Genomic DNA, 20,161 nt, shown 5'->3' with positions numbered 1-20,161 from the left:
ACACTTCAATAATACACTGAAGAATGCCCTAGATGAAGCAGCACCTTCTGCATGCAGAAAGACCCGACACAGACAATGGCAGCCCTGGCACACAATGCAAACATGCCTTCTTCAGCACTGCTCAAGGAGTGCAGAGCGGCAGTGGAGAAAATCTCTCTTAGCAGAAGACTTCATCCACTATAAGTTCATGCTCAAAACCTATAAATCTGCCCTTCATCTGGCCAAACAATCTTACTTCACCACCCTCATCACCTCACTATCCAACAATCCAAAACGACTTTTTGAAACCTTAACCTCCCTCCTGAAACCTAAAGTACAGGCCCCCATCACCAACCTCAGCGGTGAGGATCTGGCCACTTATTTCCTAGAAAAAATCAACCACATCCATCAGGATATCTCAGGCCAATCTCCTCAGTGCCTGGATCCCCTTCCCTGCCGCACCTCAAGCTCACTAGATATCTTTGAGCCTGTTTCAGAAGAGGAAGTTTCCAAGCTCCTCGCCTCTGCTCGGCCTACAACCTGCAACAGTGACCCCATTCCTTCACATCTCCTGCAGTCTCTCTCACCAGTGGTCACCACTCACCTGACTATAAAATATTTAACCTCTATCTTTCTTCAGGTATATTTCCCTCCTCATTTAAACATGCCATCATAACCCCTTTACTTAAAAAGCCATCCTTGGACCAGAACTGCACTGCTAACTACAGACCTGTCTCTAACCTTTCCTTCATCTCTAAACTCCTTGAACACTAGGTCCACTCCTACTCCCGTCTAATCCGCTATCTCTCAGATAACTCTCTTCTCGACCCCTTACAATCTGGTTTCCGCTATTTACACGCCACTGAAACTGCCCTCACTAAAGTCTATAATGATCTAATAACAGCTAAATCGAAAGGTCATTGCTCCCTGCTGATTCTCCTGGATCTCTCTGCCGCATTTGACACTGGATCACCAGCTCCTCCTCACTATGCTCCACTCTATAGGCCTCAAGGACACAGCCCTCTCCTGGTTCTCCTCTTACCTCTCTGACCGCTCTTTCACTGTATCTTTTGCTGGCTCCTCTTCTCTCCTTGTCCCCTTACTATCGGGGTCCCGCAGGGCTCAGTCCTAGGCCCCCTCCTCTTCTCTCTATACACTGCCCCTATTGGACAAGCAATCAGCAGATTTGGGTTCCAGCATCATCTCTATGCTGATGACACCCAATTATACACTTCTTCCCCTGATATCATCCCTACCCTTATTCAAAATACCAAGGATTGTCTGTCTGCTGTCACTAACATAATGTCCTCCCTCTATCTGAAACTAAATCTCTCGAAAACTGAACTTCTTGTCTTTCTCCCCTCTACTAACCTCACTCTACCTAACATCGAAATAACCCTGGAGGGTTCAACCATAACTCCCAAGCAGCATGCCCGCTGTCTTTGGGTCATATTCGACACCAAACTTTTCCTTTACTACTTATAGCCGATAACTCACTCGCTCTTGTCACCTGCATCTTAAAAACATCTCCAGAATCCGACCTTTTCTCACCTTTGAAACTGCTAAGACTCTTACTGTCGCTCTTATTCATTCTCGCCAGGACTACTGCAACTCTCTTCTGATCGGTCTCCCTCTTACCAAACTTTCTCCTCTCCAATCCATCTTGAAAGCGGCAGCCAGGGTCATATTTCTGTCCAGCCGCTTCACCGATGCCTCCATTTTGTGCCAGTCATTACACTGACTACCTATTCGCTACAGGGTCCAAGTATAAACTCATCTCTCTCACCCACAAAGCCCTCCACAGTGCTGCACCACCTTATATCTCCTCTCTCATTTCTGTCTATCGCCCTACAAGTGCCCTCCGTTCTACAAATGACCTAAGACTAACATCCCTTGTAATCCGAACCTCGCACCTCCGTCTCCAAGACTTCTCTCTTGCTGCGCCAGCTCTCTGGAATGCACTTCCCCAGACGATCAGACTAATATCTAGCCCCAACCTATTCAAGCGCGCTTTGAAAACCCATCTCTCCAAACAAGCCTTCCACATCAACTACTCAGTAAACTAACTTTGCCCTGTTCCCTCCTTCCAAATATTATTCTGAATCTGCACCCTACTATTCACCGGTCTCCACACCCTCCATGCACACGATGACTGCACTTGATACTTGACTATTGCACTTAAACACACGGGTTGTATGACCGTATCATGCAGCTTTATATGAAAATCTCTATTATAATTGCCAGACCTGAAATAACAAGCACTTTTCACCTACTGTCCCCCCCATTTCCTTGTAGATTGTAAGCTTGCAAACAGGGACCTCACTCCTAATGTCACTGTGTAAATTGTCTTAACTTGTTTTCAATTTATTGCCTGTACATTTCCCCGCTTAATTGTAAAGTGCTGCGGAATATGTTGGCACTATATAAATAAAAATTATTATTATTATTATTATGGAATATGGCCACCTTAAGACTCTTACATCTTTCATTCTTCCTGTAGTCAATAAGCGACTGGATGAGTGGGTCACCTATGATCGCTTAGACTTGAAGAAGATTCAGTTTCCAAAAAAAGAAGCCAAGACTCCAACAAAGAATGGTCTGTCTGGATCAAGGCCCAGCTCACCGGAGAGGGAAGTGGTAAGTACCCACTAAGTTTGGAAGGATGGCCGTTTCTGGCAGGTCATTGCTTCAGAAGGATGGTATGAACGAAAGGCCTAAATGAATTATCGTGCCAGATTGCAGCGCTTAAATGCTGTTTTCAATGATTGACAGCGGCATTTAAGAGACCTTCAGTAGCGCTGATTGCTACTGTTAAAGGCAGATGCCAGTTGTTATACAGCCGGCATCTATCATGTGTAGAACATGCTCAGCTCCTGACCCTCACACACGCCATGACCTAATACTGTGTCATGGAGCGTTAAGAAGTTAATGAGTCCAATTTGGGGAAAGAAATATTGAATCACTGGACCAGTGTTGCTCATTCACACTTGGTACTGTGTCTTGCAGTATGTGACCGCTGCAGGCAATCAGTAGCCGCTGATCGGATGCATCCTTCACATTCTGTCTGAACCAGAAATTTTGTTTCTTCCTTTTCGGATGGAACTTGAAAGCTGTGGCTGATCAGCGGCCACCGATTACCTGCACGTAATGCCCTCACCTTGATTCCAAGACACGGTGGAGGAGCAGCATCAGTCCAGCAGGTGAGTGTAGGTTTTTTGTTTTTTTTATTTCTTCCACCAAACCCCCCCCCTGCACCCATAAAATTAAATTTTAAAGTTGTAGACCACCCATATAACAAAACTCAACTACTTTTTCCCAGAATGGTGACATATATGTCCATGAGGTATGTTTGGTATTGAAACTGAGCACTAGATAATACAAACCGTGGGCATGTAGAGACCACTTTTTACGGATGAAAACAGCCATGTTTTGTTTTTGTTTTTTTTGGTCACACAACTCCTCTGAGGGTGTAAAAATACAGCAGGATATATTGGTTGGTCTCCAACTAGTGGCTTTCCAGCACCTAGTAGCATAAAAATAAATTGTTTATATGAATGGATTGAGTTTTATAAAAGCTTCATTATTATGGACTGTATTCATGTACCTTATTTTTTTTTTTATTTCACATGACCTGATCAGGACGGGTTTTCAGCCTCTGGATGTAAACAAGAAGTTCTTCTATCACTGACAGCCAGCAGAGATCTTGAAGCGGTGAGGACCTGAAACTCGGTGTATCAGAAAGCTGCACATCATTTCATTATACAGCAACTAAAGGGGTTGTCTGGTGAAAGTAAGTTGTGAGCTATGCACAGGCTAGGTGATGACTTGGTGATCAGATGGGTCCTACCACTGGAAACCGGCATCGATGAACAGAATGGGGCACTGTTACTTATTTTAGTATGAAGTGGCAGTGCACATGCTTGACCGCTTCTCCGTTTAACCCCTGTGGGGCTGCTCACTTCCACTCCATTTTGTAACTGTTATAAAAGTGCTCTGTCGTTCCGATCAGTGCTGGTTCCAGCTGTTAGACCCCCGCCAATCATCAAGTTATCACTGGACAACCCCTTTAAGCTTTATTTTCATTCAACTCGACAATCACCAGTTTATCGATGTTTAATGGTCCGTTTAACCCCGTTATATGCCTCATTCAACAGTTAACCCACTCCTTCGGGTTGCTGGGCTATATCTGTAAACCCATCCGAAGAGCACGCCATGATCACGGCGTATGCTAGATATCATGCTGCCTGCATCTGGGGCAGATATATTGACGCAGCAGGTCCCTTTAATGTATCCATAGCATTTAGCATCTTTTTTTTTTTTTTTTTTTTTTTTCCCCCGACGTGTCTGGTTGCCCCCTGGCTGCCAGGTCTGTCATGCCTATAACACAGATGGGATGCACAACCCAATGACACAGGCAGATTCTAACTTTATTTCTGTCCCTGGCACAAAGAAATGCTGTAGGTGTCTCTCCCATGCCACGTAGTAATGGTAAGGTACAAGCCATACATCTGGCCCTCCCACAACCGTGGGTAGGGGGTTATAAGCCTGTGTCATTCCTTTTCCACAGAGGAAGATTCCTGAACTCATTCTACCTCCAGCTGCAGCCCCTGCGGGAGGAGGAAAATCTCTCCCTGTTCCAGTAAGACTTTGTCTCCCATACTTCCATTCATGTCTGTAGCCCCTGACTTCAGTATTCTCCATGCGGCATATTTTGCCATATGCTTTTTTTTCATTACATCTTTGCATGTCATTTTACCTTTCCTAGCAGAAGCGGAAAGTAGAAGTCGTGTCACCAGCAACACCAGTTCCACCAGCACCTGAAACCACACAAGCCTCTGTATTCCCACAGGTAAAGCCCTTCAGAGACAGGCAGCATTGAGGTTTCTCTTGTTTGCTTTTTAAAGGGGTATTATCAAGTTTGAAAGTTTTTCCCTATCCATAGGGTAGGGGATAACTTCGTGATCGCTGCGGATCCATCAATTGAACATAAGAATCGGATCTCTAAAGAGCCATGGATAAATGGAGGGGAGGTCATTCATTCTTATGGGAGGACCGAAGAGCAGACTATCTCCGGTGATCCCTTTAAGAATGAATGGAGTGGCATTTGTAATAATCAACCACCACTCCATTCAGCCTGTGCTTTTTGGACCCTCAGAAATCTTATCTCCTGTCCATGGGATAACTTTCAAACTTGAGAATAACTTTTTAACGAAGCCTTGTTGTTTCCTTCTAGAATGGAGCGTCGCGCCGGCCAAGTGCACCCGCTGTACCTCCAGGACGCAAGCGGAAATCTAACTGCCCGAGTGCAGATGAGGTCAGGGCTATGTGTGGATATAACTGCTGTCATACATGCTGTTTGTAATATGGGGGCTTGTCTGAAAGGTGATATCTTTAACTTTAGCCTTCGCTATGTTCAGGATTCCCAGGACAGCTCTGATGGAATTCCTTCTGCACCTCGGATGACCGGTAGCTTGGTGTCTGACCGGAGCCACGATGACATCATTACTCGCATGAAGAACATAGAGTGCATTGAACTGGGACGTCACCGGCTTAAGCCTTGGTACTTTTCACCGTACCCACAAGAGTTGACTGTGTTACCCGTACTTTATTTATGTGAATTCTGCCTCAAGTATCTAAAGAGTCTTAAGTGTCTACAAAGACACCTGGTATGTAAGACGCTGCAGAAAATCTTTAAAGTACGTGATGTTCTTCTGGTTAAGACTACCAGAATAACACCGTTTCTGTTTTTATTTCTTTATTGTTCGCAGACTAAATGTAACTTGCGACATCCCCCCGGAAATGAAATCTACAGAAAGGGGACTATATCTTTCTTTGAAATAGATGGACGCAAAAATAAGGTATAAAAGCTGTTAAGTGTTAAAGATAGAAAACTACCATAGAGATTATCACTTCTGCATGATTATTGGCATTTAGGGCTTGTACCAAGAATATGTATCAATAGGATAAGAGAACTTACTGGTGGCTGGGGGTCTAAACGTTGGTATCCCCACAAGTATGGAATCTGCAGAGCCCCATCTGAATAGAGGATGTTGAGCATGAGCACCTCGGCTCCATTTATTCTCTATGGTGCTGTTGGTAATTGCTGAGCTATGTTCTCTTGCGCTTTGCCACGTTCTCTGGACCAGTGGGGGTCCCAGCTGTGGGACCTCCAGTGATCAATAATTTATCCCCTATACTATCGAAAGGGCTTAAAGTTCTATTTTCCTGAAGATATAGTGGTAATCCGGAAGTAATGATTAAATAATTTCTGGCAGGTTTATTGGAGGAACGTCTGTAGGCAGAAAATGAAGTTCTTTTCTCCCTACAGCTGCCCGTTTCTAGCCTTTGGGCCAGTGCAGGGAGTCTGATACAGTCACCACTAAATACACTGTGAGTGTGGCTGTAATCACTCCCCCGACACCTGGTGTAACAACCACTCTGTCACTTGTTGTGCAGAGAAGTGATTACAGCAAGCTCACAGTATAGTGACTACTCCCTGCACAGCCCAAATGACTGGAAAGCAAACGACTGTGAGGAGAGGATACGTTCATTTTTTCCCTGTAGCCAGAGACTATATAGACACTAGTTATTGCAGATTAACACTGGATCGGCAACTAAATAGCATTTGTAGAGGTAACTGATTCCCTTTTAATAATACATTTTCACATATCCATAGGATTGCTTATCACTGGTAGAGATTATCTACGAGCCCCCCTCCAATCTTAATGGAGGGGCTCTGGAGTGCCTCCTTTGGAACAATGGTGCCGTGAATAGGCAGTAATATACATGTGGTCCAACCCCAGGATGTCTAATACACTTTAATTTCTATGACAGCTGGATGGGTATGTGCTTCCATACCTCTGTCATAAAAATCGAATATCGGGTTTAAACCTTTCTTGTTGTTTGACTCTCGAGTCCTGTAATGGTAAACCTGCATCGGCGGTGGGGAGCAGCACACCTAAATATTACCTCTTTTTAGGCAGAAAAGTAGATGTGACACAGTACTGCAAAGTTTTTGCTTAAAAATAAGTCAACTAAGAGGCGGTGTAAACTTACCTGGACAGTGAGAAGATGTGCAAAATGATCAGACTTTGTGAACCACTATGATACATATTCTGTATGTAAAACTGTCTAGTTTAAGAACCCCAATACACCTCTACCAAAGTTGGGCCCAAACATCCAGGTTGTGGGATGCACGTGGAGCAGGTTCCCTCATTTTTCCGTGGCCACTGTCACAGTGAGAGTGACAGCTTGCTCTGTTTTTTTTTTTTTTTTTCTTTGGTTTTGTTTTTTCTTTGACCCATTGTCTACTTATCATGGGCTAAGTTCCTGTGTTGATATTCGTTTTTTTTCCCCCTCTTTTTATCATTGACTTGTCTCACATGCATTTTTTTTTCCAGAGTTACTCTCAGAATCTCTGCCTTTTGGCGAAATGCTTTTTGGACCACAAGACACTATACTATGACACAGATCCCTTTCTCTTTTACATTATGACAGAGTACGACTCCAAGGGCTTTCACATTGTTGGCTACTTCTCAAAGGTGGGTTTCTTTTGTATCAATATGCAAGTATAAATGGACACAAGCCAAACTGACTTTAAGTCTCGATTTTAGTTGATGAAGCTTCTGTATCTACTTACATTATTTCTTTTACCTTGGGTTTCCATTGCCTTTTGACATCTAGGGTAGTGTAGCTTACAATTTCCTTTAGTAAATGGGGGAGAAAGAAAGACCGTGACCTGACAAACCCAATTTAGCCCAGTTGGATCTATTGTAATAGGTCAATATTTAAACAGTGACACAAGTTTTGGCATTTTAGACGTTTACCAAAACCTATTTAAGATAGTTATATAATCAATATGGGCTTAAAGTGCAGACTCTCTGCTTTAATTTGAGAGTATTCACATCAAAATTTATGGAGGTATTAGAACTACAGCTCTTTAATATGTGGCTGCCTCTTTTTAATGGGACCAAAGTTAATTGGACAGTTATCTCAAAAGCTCTTCAATGGGCTCCATGGGGGTTTTCCCTTGTTAATCCATCATCCACTAAGCAGGTAAAGGTCTGGACCTGATTCCAGGTGTGGCATTTGGAAGTTGTTGCTGTGAGCCTACAACATGCTGCCAAAAGAGCTCTCAATGGAAGAGAAACAGATCATCATTAGGCTGACAAAAAAAATTTGCTGAAAAACTCGGCTTATACATTTATACATGAGTATATACGGTATTATTATTCATATCATTTCTACTATCACTCTGCTGTATTTCTTATTTTTTTATGTGCTGAAACCCACCCCCCCCCACGGCTTATACACGAGTCATTGTCCCAGTTTATGGCGGGGGAGGGGGAGCAGCGGGTCACAGGAGGCAGGAGCCAGAGGCTGCGGCTAAAGCCTGTGCACGCTGCTAAAGAGAAATGAATATTCACTGCATTGGCAATGAATATTCATTTCTCTTATAGCGCACACACAGTTACAACCGCAGCTGCCAAGTCCTCACAGGTGCCCGCTCATTAAGGTAATGAATATTCACCTCTCTCCACTCCCATAGGCTAGAGAGAGGTGAATATTCACTATCTTAATGAGCGGGGACACATGATCACTCGGCCACAGGAGCTGCTGGAAGCCAGAACAAGATGGGAATGTAAAAGTAGGATGGTCTTCTGTTTTTTTTTTTTTTTTTGCTTCTCTCATGGGGGGCCATGCGTACAAGGATGGGAATACAGCGATTTCTTTTTTTTTTTTTTTTTTTTGTACTCACCGTGAAATCGTTTTCTCCGGGCCATAGGACAGTGAGTGTTATGCTGTTACCACTAGGAGGCTGACACCAAGTAAACACAAAAGAGTTAACTGCTCCTCTGCAGTATACACCCACACGCTGGCTCCAGCCGAACCAGTACAGTGGTAAAGCAGTAGGAGAATGTGAACAACATACAAAGGTACAAAAAACGTCACACCAAAGAAGAACTCAAACCTTCAAGCTAACAGGGTGGGTGCTGTGTCCCCCAATGAGTGGCTCTGAGAAAAGAATTTTGCGGTGAGTACACAAAAATCCCTGTTTCTCCTTCACCCCATTGGGGGACACGGGACCATGGGACGTCCTAAAGCAGTCCCTTGGTGGGAAAAGGACAGAACTCAAACCCCACGTACCAACTGTCTAAAGATGCACTACCGCTGCCTGCAAAATTCGTCTGCCCAGGCCCGCATCCGTGGAAGTCTGAGTGTGAATGTTGTAATGCTTCGAGAATGTATGCAGACTGGACCAAGTCGCAGCCTTACAAACCTGTTCTTCCGAAGCCTGGTGCCGAATGGCCCAAGAAGCTACCTCTGGCCGAGTGGAGTGTGCCTTGATCCCCACAGGTATAGGATGGCCCCTGAGGCGGTAAGACTCTTAAATAGCCGAGCATATCCACCTGGCTATAGTAGACTTAGAAGCGGTGAGACCCTTCCTGTGACTCTCAGGAACAACGAACAAGGCATCCGTCTTATGGAAAGCCGCTGTCTGAGAGCTCTCACCAGATCCAGAGTGTGAAGAGCCCGCTCAACACGGTGTACTGGTGCCGGGCAAAACGAGGGCAGAACAAAGTCCTCGTTAAGGTGGAACGAGGAGACCACCTTGGGTAAGAAGGATGGGGACGGCCTGAGAACCACCTTTTCCTGGTGAAAAATTAAGAAAGCGGCTCGACAGGGCAGCTAGCTCCGAGACCCGCCTGACTGACGTCACCGCGACGAGAAAGGCGACCTTCCAGGAAAGGCAGGTCAGAGAAAAGTCCTGCAGCAGCTCGAAGGGAGACTCTTAAAGAGCCTCCAGGCATCCAACGTCGTTTGATAGGGGGCACCATATGGCAGACCCCTTGAAGAAATGTCCTCACCTGCAGTTTTGAAGCGATCCTGCCCTCGAACAAAACAGATAATGCCGAAATCTGGCCTTTGAGAGAACTGGGCGCCAGACCTGATTCCAAACCATATATAATCCAAAAAGAGATATTCACAGTACTAATAAAAAAAAAATCACTTTTTTAGCAACTAAAAAACATGATTACACAAAATATCATAAAAGAATGATGTCACAAAGGTTTATATTAAAAAAAATCAAAAACAAAGTACATGTGTGATACAAGGGGCATGGAATGGCAGACTAGTCAGCAAAAAATAAAATGTCAAAGAAATATAGAAAAAAACGAATAATGTATAGATAAATGATTCTGATTGCTAAATAAAATAAGATACCGTAAATAGAAAGTGCATAGTGACAGATTCAATAAATTAACACCATGTGGTAGATTTTATGATACTGTCAATATATTCAAAACATAATATTCGAATATTATATGATTAAATGGGGGAAAATAAGGTGAACATAGTAACATAGTAATTTAGTAATTAAGGTTGAAGGGAGACTTTAAGTCCATCTAGTTCAACCCATATCCTATCCTAACTTGCCCTAACATGTTGATCCAGAGGAAGGCAAAAAAAAACCCATGTGGCAAACAGTAAGCTTCACATTGGGGAAAAAAATTCCTTCCCGACTCCACATACGGCAATCAGACTAGGTCCCTGGATCAACGCAACACTAAGGAAACTAGTGTATATACCCTGTAATATTATACTTTTCAAGAAAGGCATCCAGTCCCTTCTTAAATTTTAGTAGGGAATCACTCATTGCAACATCATATGGCAGAGAGTTCCATAGTCTCACTGCTCTTACAGTAAAGAATCCTTTCTGTTAGTATGCTTAAACCTTCTTTCCTCCAGACGTAGAGGATGCCCCCTTGTCCCCGTCACAGGTCTAAGAGTAAAAAGATCATTAGAAAGGTCTTTGTACTGTCCCCTCATATATTTATACATTGTAGTAAGATCACCCCTAAGCCTTCGATTCTCCAAACTAAATAACCCCAAGTGTAATAACCTGTCTTGGTATTGCAGACCCCCCCCCAGTTCCCTAATAACCTTGGTCGCTCTTCTCTGCACCCGCTCCAGTTCAGCTATGTCTTTCTTATACACCGGAGACCAGAACTGTACACAGTATTCGAAGTGTGGTCGCACTAGTGACTTATATAGAGGTAAAATTATGTTCTCCTCCTGAGCATCAATGCCTCTTTTAATGCATCCCATTATTTTATTTGCCTTTGCAGCAGCTGCCTGACACTGGCCACTAAATGTGAGTTGTCCACCCATACACCCAGGTCTTTTTCAGTGACAGTTTTGCCCAGTGTTTTACAATTAAGCACATAATTATACATCTTGTTCGTTCTACCCAAGTGCATGACCTTACATTTATCCCCATTAAAGCTCATTTGCCATTTATCAGCCCAAGCTTCTAGTTTACATAAATCCTCCTGTAATATAAAATTGTCCTCCTCTGAATTGATTACCCTGCAGAGTTTAGTGTCATCTGCAAATATTGAAATTCTACTCTCTATGCCCCTTATAAGGTCATTAATAAATATGTTAAAAAGAAGCGGGCCCAAAACTGACCCCTGTGGTACCCCACTGCTAACCGTGACCCAGTCCGAGTGTGCTCCATTAATAACCACCCTTTGTTTCCTATCCCTGAGCCAGCTCTTAACCCACCTACACATATTTTCCCCTATCCCCATTGTTCTCATTTTATTTATCAACCTCTTGTGTGGCACCGTATCAAAAGCTTTTGAAAAGTCCATATACACCACGTCCACTGCATTCCCTTGGTCCAGTCCGGAACTTACCTCTTCATAAAAGCTTATCAGATTAGTCTGACAGGAACGGTCCTTTGTAAACCCATGTTGATATTGGGTCATAAGTTTATTCTTCTCCAGTATAGTATCTCTTAGAAAACCTTCCAGGATTTTACCCACAGTTGAGGTTAAACTTACTGGCCTATAATTTCCAAGTTCAGTTTTTGTCCCCTTTTTTAATATTGGCACCACATTTACTATACGCCAGTCCTGTGGTACAGACCCTGTTATTATGGAATCTTTAAAGATTAAAAATAATGGTCTATCTATGACTGTGCTTAATTCCTGCAGTACTCGGGGGTGTATCCCATCCGGGCCCGGGGATTTGTCAATTTTAGTGATCTTTAGACGCCGCCGTACTTCCTGCTGGGTTAAGCAGGTGACATTTAATGGAGAATTTTTATCCCTGATCATGTTATCCGTCATGGGATTTTCTTGTGTAAACACTGTTGAAAAAAAGTCATTTAGCATATTGGCTTTTCTCGTTCGCCTTATTGGGGGACACAGAGACCATGGGTGTATGCTGCTGCCACTAGGAGGCTGACACTATGCACAAAAAAAGGTTAGCTCCTCCTCCGCAGTATACACCCCACCGACCGGCACTAATTTCCTCAGTTTAGCTTAGTGTCAGTAGGAGGTGGACACGGGTCTTTCATTAGACCCATATCTACCTCAGCGTGCGTCGTTCCCTTGCAGGTTTCGGAGGGATACGGAGTGAACAGTCACATCCGTACTCCCACAAAGAGACTATGAGTACGGCGTGTACTGCCACCCCGTATCCTCATAGCTCTCCACGGCAGGACCAAGAGCCCCGAGCACGGATGCGTGTCAGGCGATCCACCTTGTCCTCGCCCCCCCGTCTCTCGCCCACCAGAGCCTGTCGGTCTGGACGAGACGCGGTCCTCCTTCTATGGAAGAGGACAGCATCATGATAAGGTACAGGTTTTTGCCGAGAGGTAAGTATGGGACCCCGGAGTCACCTCCTCTCCCTAGCCTCCCATGTCTCCCCAGCTACACCTCTCTTATTTTGGCCAGCCATGCTGCAGGCTTGGGTACCTTGCGGAGCGGGCGCCCTTAATGACATCCCCAGGTGTCACGGCTCCTTTCAGCAGCCTCTTCCTCTCTCTGCGCCCCCCCTCCGCTCCTCCGCTGCACTTATCTTATTTCGACAACAGCCGGGCGGCAGGCATGGATCCATTGCGGGGCGATCGCGCAGCAGTGCAGTGTTGCCTCCGCGCCGCCCCGCGCTCCCCGCCGGCAGCCGCATCTACTCCAGGCCCCGGCTTCTATTGCGGCCTTGTTCGGCGTCGCGGCCACGCCCCCCGCCTCTTTCCTTAGGCGGGCTTCTCTCCCGCCCGTTCTAAGCCCGCCCACCGTTCGCTCCCTCCCATTCTAGGCCGCCCTCCGCTCTTTCCCTCTACATCTGCGCTCCGGAGGCGGCGCTCAGCAGCGGGCGGTACCACCTTTTGGCTGCAGTTAACCCCGCCCTCCCTGTCTCCACAAGGAAGCGCGCGTTTTTTCTACCGGGCTCTCAGGAGGCTGCCATTTTCTCTAGCCTGTCAGCCGGACTCCTTCGCCGCTTCTGTGGCCCTACAGATATGGACGAGCTGTGCAGCAGCGCTCGCTGAAAGCATCTACAGGACACCAGACCGTGAGTAGCTCTGCATCTGCAGACTGACACCCTCCTCTGCCTCCTGTCCCCCATCCTTTCGGCACTGCTTCAGTGACTTTCCCCCCATCCAGCCGCTGCCCAGGAGCCCCCTATTGCTCCACGTGAGAGCGAATCTCAATCAGTGGCGTATCTCACCAGGGCGTCTCAGTCCCTAGTGGCCATTCTTCATAAGTTGTCCCTGGGCTCCTCTGCAGGACCCAGCAGGTCACAAGAGGTTCCACCTGAACCAGCCACCATGAGCCGCGAAAGACCCAGGCAGGATCTCCGGCCGGAATCCTCCCCTCACTCCATCTCACCACATAGTCCTTCCCAGCAGTTTCCTTCCCGTGCATCCTCACCTGAGTCAGGCGAAGCATTCTCGGATGCGCCATCCGAGGAGATTTTAGAGCTGGATTCGGACCATACCGCGGACATGAAGGTTACGGTACAGAACCTCATTGCAGCGATTAACCATACTTTCGAGATCACAGACTCCCCTGCGAAACCCTCAGATCAGGAGGTTTCGTTCAGACGGGCATAAACACCTTCCGAGGTCTTCGCTCCTCATTCTGAGTTTGCCAAGCTCCTCACCAGGAAAGGGAAAATCCGTCCAGGCGCTTTCAAAGAGGGAAGCGCCTCGGCATGCTGTATCCATTCTCTCAAGAGCTTACCGACAACTGGTCGGCTTCTCCCTCTGTAGACGCTCCTGTGTCCAGACTGTCTAACAGCACGGACCTTACGATTTCAGGTGTGGCAGTTTTGAAGGATTCTAACGACAGGATCATGGAATCCTTAGCAAAGTCAGCATTCGAAGCAGCTGCGACGGTGCTAAGCCTAGCCTTTGCCTCTACTTGGGTAGCAAAGGCCAAAGCTGCTTGGGCGGAAGATCTCCGCCAAGGCATTCTTGATGGAGCCCAACCAGAGTGTTTGGCCGAGATAGCCAACCAGATCTCCCATGCCGGGGATTATCTGGTCTCGGCTCTTGTGCAGCTCAAGCGTCCAGCAACTTAGTTGCAATCCGACGTACAATTTGGCTCAAGGCTTGGCAGGCGGATTTGTCGTCTAAAAAATCCCTTACCAATCTGCCCTTTCAGGGTGCGCGTCTCTTTGGATCCCAGCTGGACCAGATTATCAAAGACGCCACTGGGGGCACAAGCTCTCTTCCACAGTCCAAGCCTCGTAGACCCCCTCCAGGGTGTCAGTTTCGGTCTTTCCGCTGCGTCGCGACGGCAGAATCTTTTTCCAACCAACAAAGGCCGCAAGCACGCCAGGATAGGAAGAAGGTCTCCTTTATGCCCACTTCATCCTGACGATCTCACTCCTCCCAGGGCAGAGGGTCCAGAACTGGAAGGTCCACTTCGGTATGACTATCTATAAATCCCCGAGGCGCCTTTCCAACTGGGCGGCCGACTCCTTTTCTTCAGGAACATCTGGCTTGCCTCAGTGGAAGTCGCTTGGGTCAGGGAAGTTGTATCCTCAGGAAACAAGATAGAGTTCGTGTCTCGGCCCCAGGATCGCTTCTTCGAGTCCCGTCCTCCAAAAGGCCCCGCCTTAGTTCCGGGCGTCTTTGCACCCATCGACTTGCTTTCTCCGTTCCGGGGTCATTGTGCCCGTTCCCGAAACAGAGCGATTCCCAGGGTTTTACTCAAACCTATTTGTAGTGCCGAAAAAAGGCGGTGCGGTTCGGACCATTCTGGATCTCAAACTGCTGAACAAGAGGGTCCGCCTGCATCATTTCAGGATGGGGACCCTCCGTTCAGTAATCGCTTCCATGGAGGCGCAGGAATTCATGTGTTCAATAGACATTCAAGATGCCTATCTGCATGTCCCCATCTTACGGGCATCAGATATTTCTGCGATTCATCAGGACCACTACCAGTTTGTCGCCCTGCCGTTCGGTCTTGCCACCGCGCCCAGAGTGTTTACAAAGATCATGGCGGCGTTGATGGCCCTGTTGAGGATCAGAGGTCTCGTACTCTTCCCGTACCTCGACGCCATTCTAATCAAAGCTCCGTCTTTTCACCATACTCTCCAAAGCCTTACCATCGTTCTCGACACCCTGTCCAGTTTGGGTGGCTTGTAAACAAGAGGAAGTCCTACCTCGTTCTGACTCAACGTCTTGTGTTTCTAGGCTTATTGTTCGGCACCCGTCGATCGAGGGTCTTTCTCCCGGAAGAGAAGTTGATCTCTGCGGCGAGAGGTTCGATCGCTACAGAGCCTAAAGCTTCCATCTTTCCGGTCAGCCATGAAAGTCTTGGGAAAGATGGTATAGACGACGGAAGCGATCCCCTTTGCTCAATATCACACGAGACCGCTTCAACAGGCCATACTGTCTCGGTGGAACAGGTCCGTTCTCTCCCTGGATCGTCCAATTCGCCTCTCGTTCCGGGTCAAACAGTCCCTCAATTGGTGGCTGACGTCACCCCTCATTTCCCTGGGCCGATCATTCCTTCCGATTTACTGGCAGATTGTGACAACGGACGCCAGCCTTCTCGGCTGGGGAGCTGTGTTTCGCAATCGGATGGTTCAGGGTTGGTGGTCGACCCAAGAGACAACTCTGCCGATCAACGTCCTCGAGATACGGGCGATTTATCATTCACTGGGAAAGGCTTCTCAGGGGTCTGCCGGTCCGGATTCAGACAGACAGTGCCATAGCGGTGGCATATGTCAACCACCGAGGGGGGACACGGAGCTCCTCGGGCTCTAGCGGCAGTGTCCAGGATTCTCCACTGGGCAGAGGTATTGGTCCCAGCGATATCCGCAGTGCACATTCCCAGCGTGGACAACTGGGCCGCCGATTTTCTCGGCCGCGAGGGTCTCACGGCGGGAGAGTGGTCCTTGCATCCGAACGCCTTTCATCAGCTTTGCCGTCGTTGGGGGACTCCGTACATGGACCTGCTGGCGTCTCGCCTGAACAGGAAGGTCCCACAGTTCTTATCCAGGGCCCGAGATCCTCTCGCAGTGGGCGCCGAGGCTCTGACCATTCCCTGGTCGCAGTTCAAGCTCCCTTATCTGTTCCCTCCCCTTCTTCTTCCCAAGCTGTTGAAGAAAATCAAGGCGGAGGCGTACCAGTCATCCTCATCGCTCCGGATTGGCCCAGAAGGGCTTGGTTCGCGGACATTGTCAATCTTCTCGCGGACGCCCCCTGGAAGCTTTCAGACAGAGCGGATCTGCTGTCTCAAGGTCCAATCTGCCATCCCAATTCTCTGCCACTTAATTTAACAGCGTGGCTGTTGAAACCGCGGTTCTGAGGCGGTCAGGTTTTTCAGATCGGGTTATTCACACCATGATCCGGGCTAGAAAACCATCGTCTTCGAGAATTTATTATCGTACATGGAAGGCCTATTTCACTTGGTGCGAGGCCAATGACGTTCCGCCCATGTCCTTTTCTCTCCCTTCTATCCTGGCGTTCCTCCAGGCAGGCCTAGATGCGGGCCTTGCCCTCAGTTCTTTGAAGGGTCAGGTTTCAGCGCTCTCCATTCTTTTTCAGAAGATGTTGGCCTCCCGTACGCAGGTCAAAACCTTTCTTCAGGGAGTGGCTCATACGGCACCTGCGACCCGCGCTCCCGTGGATCCATGGGATCTCAATCTGGTTCTGGAGACTCTTCAACGGTCTCCCTTTGAACCTCTCAGGGAAGTCTCCCTGTCCCCTCTCTCCTGGAAAGTGGACTTTCTGGTGGCCATCACCTTCATCCAGCGCATGTCGGAAATGGTGGCCCTTTCTTGCGTCCCCCTTTCCTGGTGCTCCATCAGTGCTCCGTCCTTTTGTCCGGGTCCAACCCACCCTCTGGAACGCTCCTTGAACAAACTAGACCTGGTCGGGGCCATGAAGGTTTACCTGGCTAGGACGTCTCCCTTGCGGAAGACAGACTATTTTTTCATCATTCCAGATGGTGCGCGGAAATGTCAGCCGGCCTCCAAGGCTACCATTGCTCGCTGCATCAGATTGGCAATTTTGCAGGCCTACCGGGTCAAGCATCGAGTGCCCTCTCCGGGAATTAGAGCTCACTCTACCCGGGCAGGGGGTGCCTCCTGGGCGGTGCACCACAAAGCTTCTGCACAGCAGCTCTGCAAAGCGGCAACCTGGTCTTCGATTCCACACGTTTGCCAAATTTTACAAGGTCCACACCTATGCTTCGGCGAATGCCAGCCTAGGCAGAAGGATCTTGCAGGCGGCGGTGGTGAGTCCGCTGACCTGATGGAAGTTTGTTTCCCACCCCAGGGACTGCTTTGGGACGTCCCATGGTCTCTGTGTCCCCCAATAAGGCGAACGAGAAAACAGGATTTTTGTGTTGCTTACCGTAAAATCTGTTTCTCGGAGCCTTCATTGGGGGACACAGCACCCTCCCATATTCTGCAACTCCTGTTCTTAGGTTGGTTGTTGATTACAGTTGAGTTGTCTGTCCTGTTTTCATTCTGTTTTGTTTTGTTACTTCTCCTACTGCTTTCTCACTAACTGAGGAAATTAGTGCCGGTCGGTGGGGTGTATACTGCGGAGGAGGAGCTAACCTTTTTCTGTGCGTAGTGTCAGCCTCCTAGTGGCAGCAGCATACACCCATGGTCTCTGTGTCCCCCAATGAAGGCTCCGAGAAACAGATTTTACGGTAAGCAACCCAAAAATCCTGTTTTTCCTCATCTTCCTCCACCATTTCACCCAGACTATTTTTAAGGGGGCCAACATTATCATTTTTTAACTTCTTACTATTTATGTAGTTAAAGAATATTTTGGGATTATTTTTACTTTCTCTGGCAATGAGTCTCTCTGTCTCAATCTTTGCTGTTTTGATTTGCTTTTTACAGAATTTATTTAATCTTGTGTATTTAGTTAATGCCTCATCACTACCTACTTGCTTTAATTCTCTAAATGCTTTATTTTTTATCTCTTATTGCTCCCCTTACAGCACTATTTAGCCATAGTGGTTTCCTCCTATTTCTCGCATGTTTATTCCCATATATATATATTGTGCACAAGTCCTATTCAGAATGCTAATAAACGTCTCCCATTTTCTTTGTGTATTTTTATGTCTCAGGATATCGTCCCAGTTAATTGCACCAAGATCATCTCTCATCCGTTGGAAATTTGCTTTCCTGAAGTTTAGTGTCCTTGTAACCCCTCTACTACACATCTTATTAAAGGATACATGAAAACTTATTAATTTGTGATCACTATTACCCAAGTGACCCCCAACCCTTACATTTGATATGCGGTCTGGCCTGTTGGTTAATATTAGGTCTAGCAGTGCCCCCCCTCTTGTTGGGTCCTGAACCAGTTGTGAAAGGTAATTGTCTCTCATAGTTGTCAAAAACCTATTACCTTTGCTGGAACTGCAGGTTTCGGTTCCCCAATGTATTTCAGGGTAGTTGAAGTCCCCCATAATAATGACTTCTCGTTGAGTCGCTGCTTCATCTATTTGCTTTATGAGGATATTCTCTATTGCTTCCATTATTTTTGGAGACTTATAGCAAACCCCTATCATTACATAACAAAAATATTAATATTTAATTCCCATACAATATAAATAAAGTGCACATTAATTAGTCAATGCTGCAATCTGATCAACCATGATCAATAGAATATAGTGTGATAGTAAAGGTGCATAGAAAGACACATACCAACCAGTCTGGCATTCCACTGACCCACACACACACCACTCCAATGCGTGTTTTGCTGCCGCTTCGTCAGGGAGTCAGTTTTTCTGATTCCAAACCAGTCTGGAGGAACTCCAAAATGGTTGGGATGGAGAAGACGAGAGGAATATGACCATGGTCTATGCACCAAGCGAAAAAAGTTTTCCAGGTGTGGTGATAGATGTGCACCGAAACAGGCTTCCAAGCGTTAATCATGGTGGAAACCACCTCTTGGGAGAACCCAGATTGGGTTAGGACCCAGGATTCAACAGCCAGACCATTAAACACACGGCCCCTGAGTTCTGGTGGTAAATCGGGCCCTGGGAAAGTAGATTTGGACAATCTGGAAGTCCCCAGGAAACGTCCACGACAAGCTGCACCAGCTCCACGTACCACGCCTGGCGTGGCCAGTCCGTGGCGACCAGGATCACTGAAATCCCTTCTGCCTTGGTCTTTCTGATGACCTTTGGAACACATATGGAAGTCGGAATTAGTGCATCTTCCCCTGATGGCTTCTGGATCCCGGGACCGAGCCATGAGCACGGACACCTTGGCGTTTTGTCTGGATGCCATCAGATCCACATCCGGAGTCCCCCAGCGGGAACAGATTTGTTGGAAGGCTTCCGGATGGAGAGACCACTCTCCCGAAACGAGAACTTGATGGCTGAGGAAGTCTGCCTCCCAGTTTTCCACGCCTGGAATGTGTACTTCTGAGATGGCAGAGTGGTTCTTTTTGGCCCAGCGGAGAATGTGCACCACCTCGCGCATTGCGGCCCTGCTGCGGGTGCCCCCTTGATGGTTGATGTATGCCACGGCCATGGCGTTGTCCAATTGTATTTGGACAGAGCAACCCGCCAGGAGGAGATAGAATCACTGCAGGCTCCGCTGAATCGCTCAAATTTCCAGTACTTTGATGGGAAGGCGCGATTCCCAAAATGACCAGCGCCCCTGAGCAGTGTGGTGATGAAAAACAGCTTTTCAGTCAAGAAGGATGGCGTCGGTGCTGACCATCAGCCGTTGAATCGGAAGAAAAGATTTTCCCTGGGAGAGAAGGCCAAAAAGTTCACTACCTGAGCGTCTTCCTGACTCGCGGAGACAAGCGGCACTGTCGGTTGAGGGAAAACTGGTTCCTGTCCCAGGCTGTCAGAATTGCATGCTGCAAAGGGCGGAGGTGAAGCTGGGCAAAGGG

The 20,161-nt window shown here is 47.2% G+C and overlaps 1 protein-coding gene across 3 annotated transcripts in view; it reads left to right on the top strand.

Annotated features, from left to right (window-relative positions):
• The window catches only part of KAT5 (lysine acetyltransferase 5), a 42,316-nt gene that overhangs the window by 8,954 nt on the left and 13,201 nt on the right, over window positions 1-20,161 (top strand). Inside the window, exons 4-11 of one of the 3 annotated variants that reach the window (XM_073563302.1) lie at window positions 2,480-2,616; window positions 3,619-3,690; window positions 4,547-4,618; window positions 4,748-4,828; window positions 5,213-5,293; window positions 5,397-5,645; window positions 5,748-5,837; window positions 7,380-7,520. In XM_073563302.1, coding sequence (XP_073419403.1) covers window positions 2,480-2,616; window positions 3,619-3,690; window positions 4,547-4,618; window positions 4,748-4,828; window positions 5,213-5,293; window positions 5,397-5,645; window positions 5,748-5,837; window positions 7,380-7,520 — 923 coding nt within the window. Of the gene's footprint in view, window positions 1-2,479; window positions 2,617-3,618; window positions 3,691-4,546; window positions 4,619-4,744; window positions 4,829-5,212; window positions 5,294-5,396; window positions 5,646-5,747; window positions 5,838-7,379; window positions 7,521-20,161 lie in introns of all 3 variants that reach the window. The other 2 variants (XM_073563301.1, XM_073563303.1) reach the window with 2 other exon arrangements.

This window comes from Dendrobates tinctorius, unplaced genomic scaffold (assembly GCF_039654945.1).
Source record: "Dendrobates tinctorius isolate UK_male_01 unplaced genomic scaffold, ASM3965494v1 ptg000384l, whole genome shotgun sequence".
Classification (NCBI taxonomy): Eukaryota; Metazoa; Chordata; class Amphibia; order Anura; family Dendrobatidae; genus Dendrobates; species Dendrobates tinctorius.
This window is presented reverse-complemented; position numbering and strand designations above follow the sequence as displayed.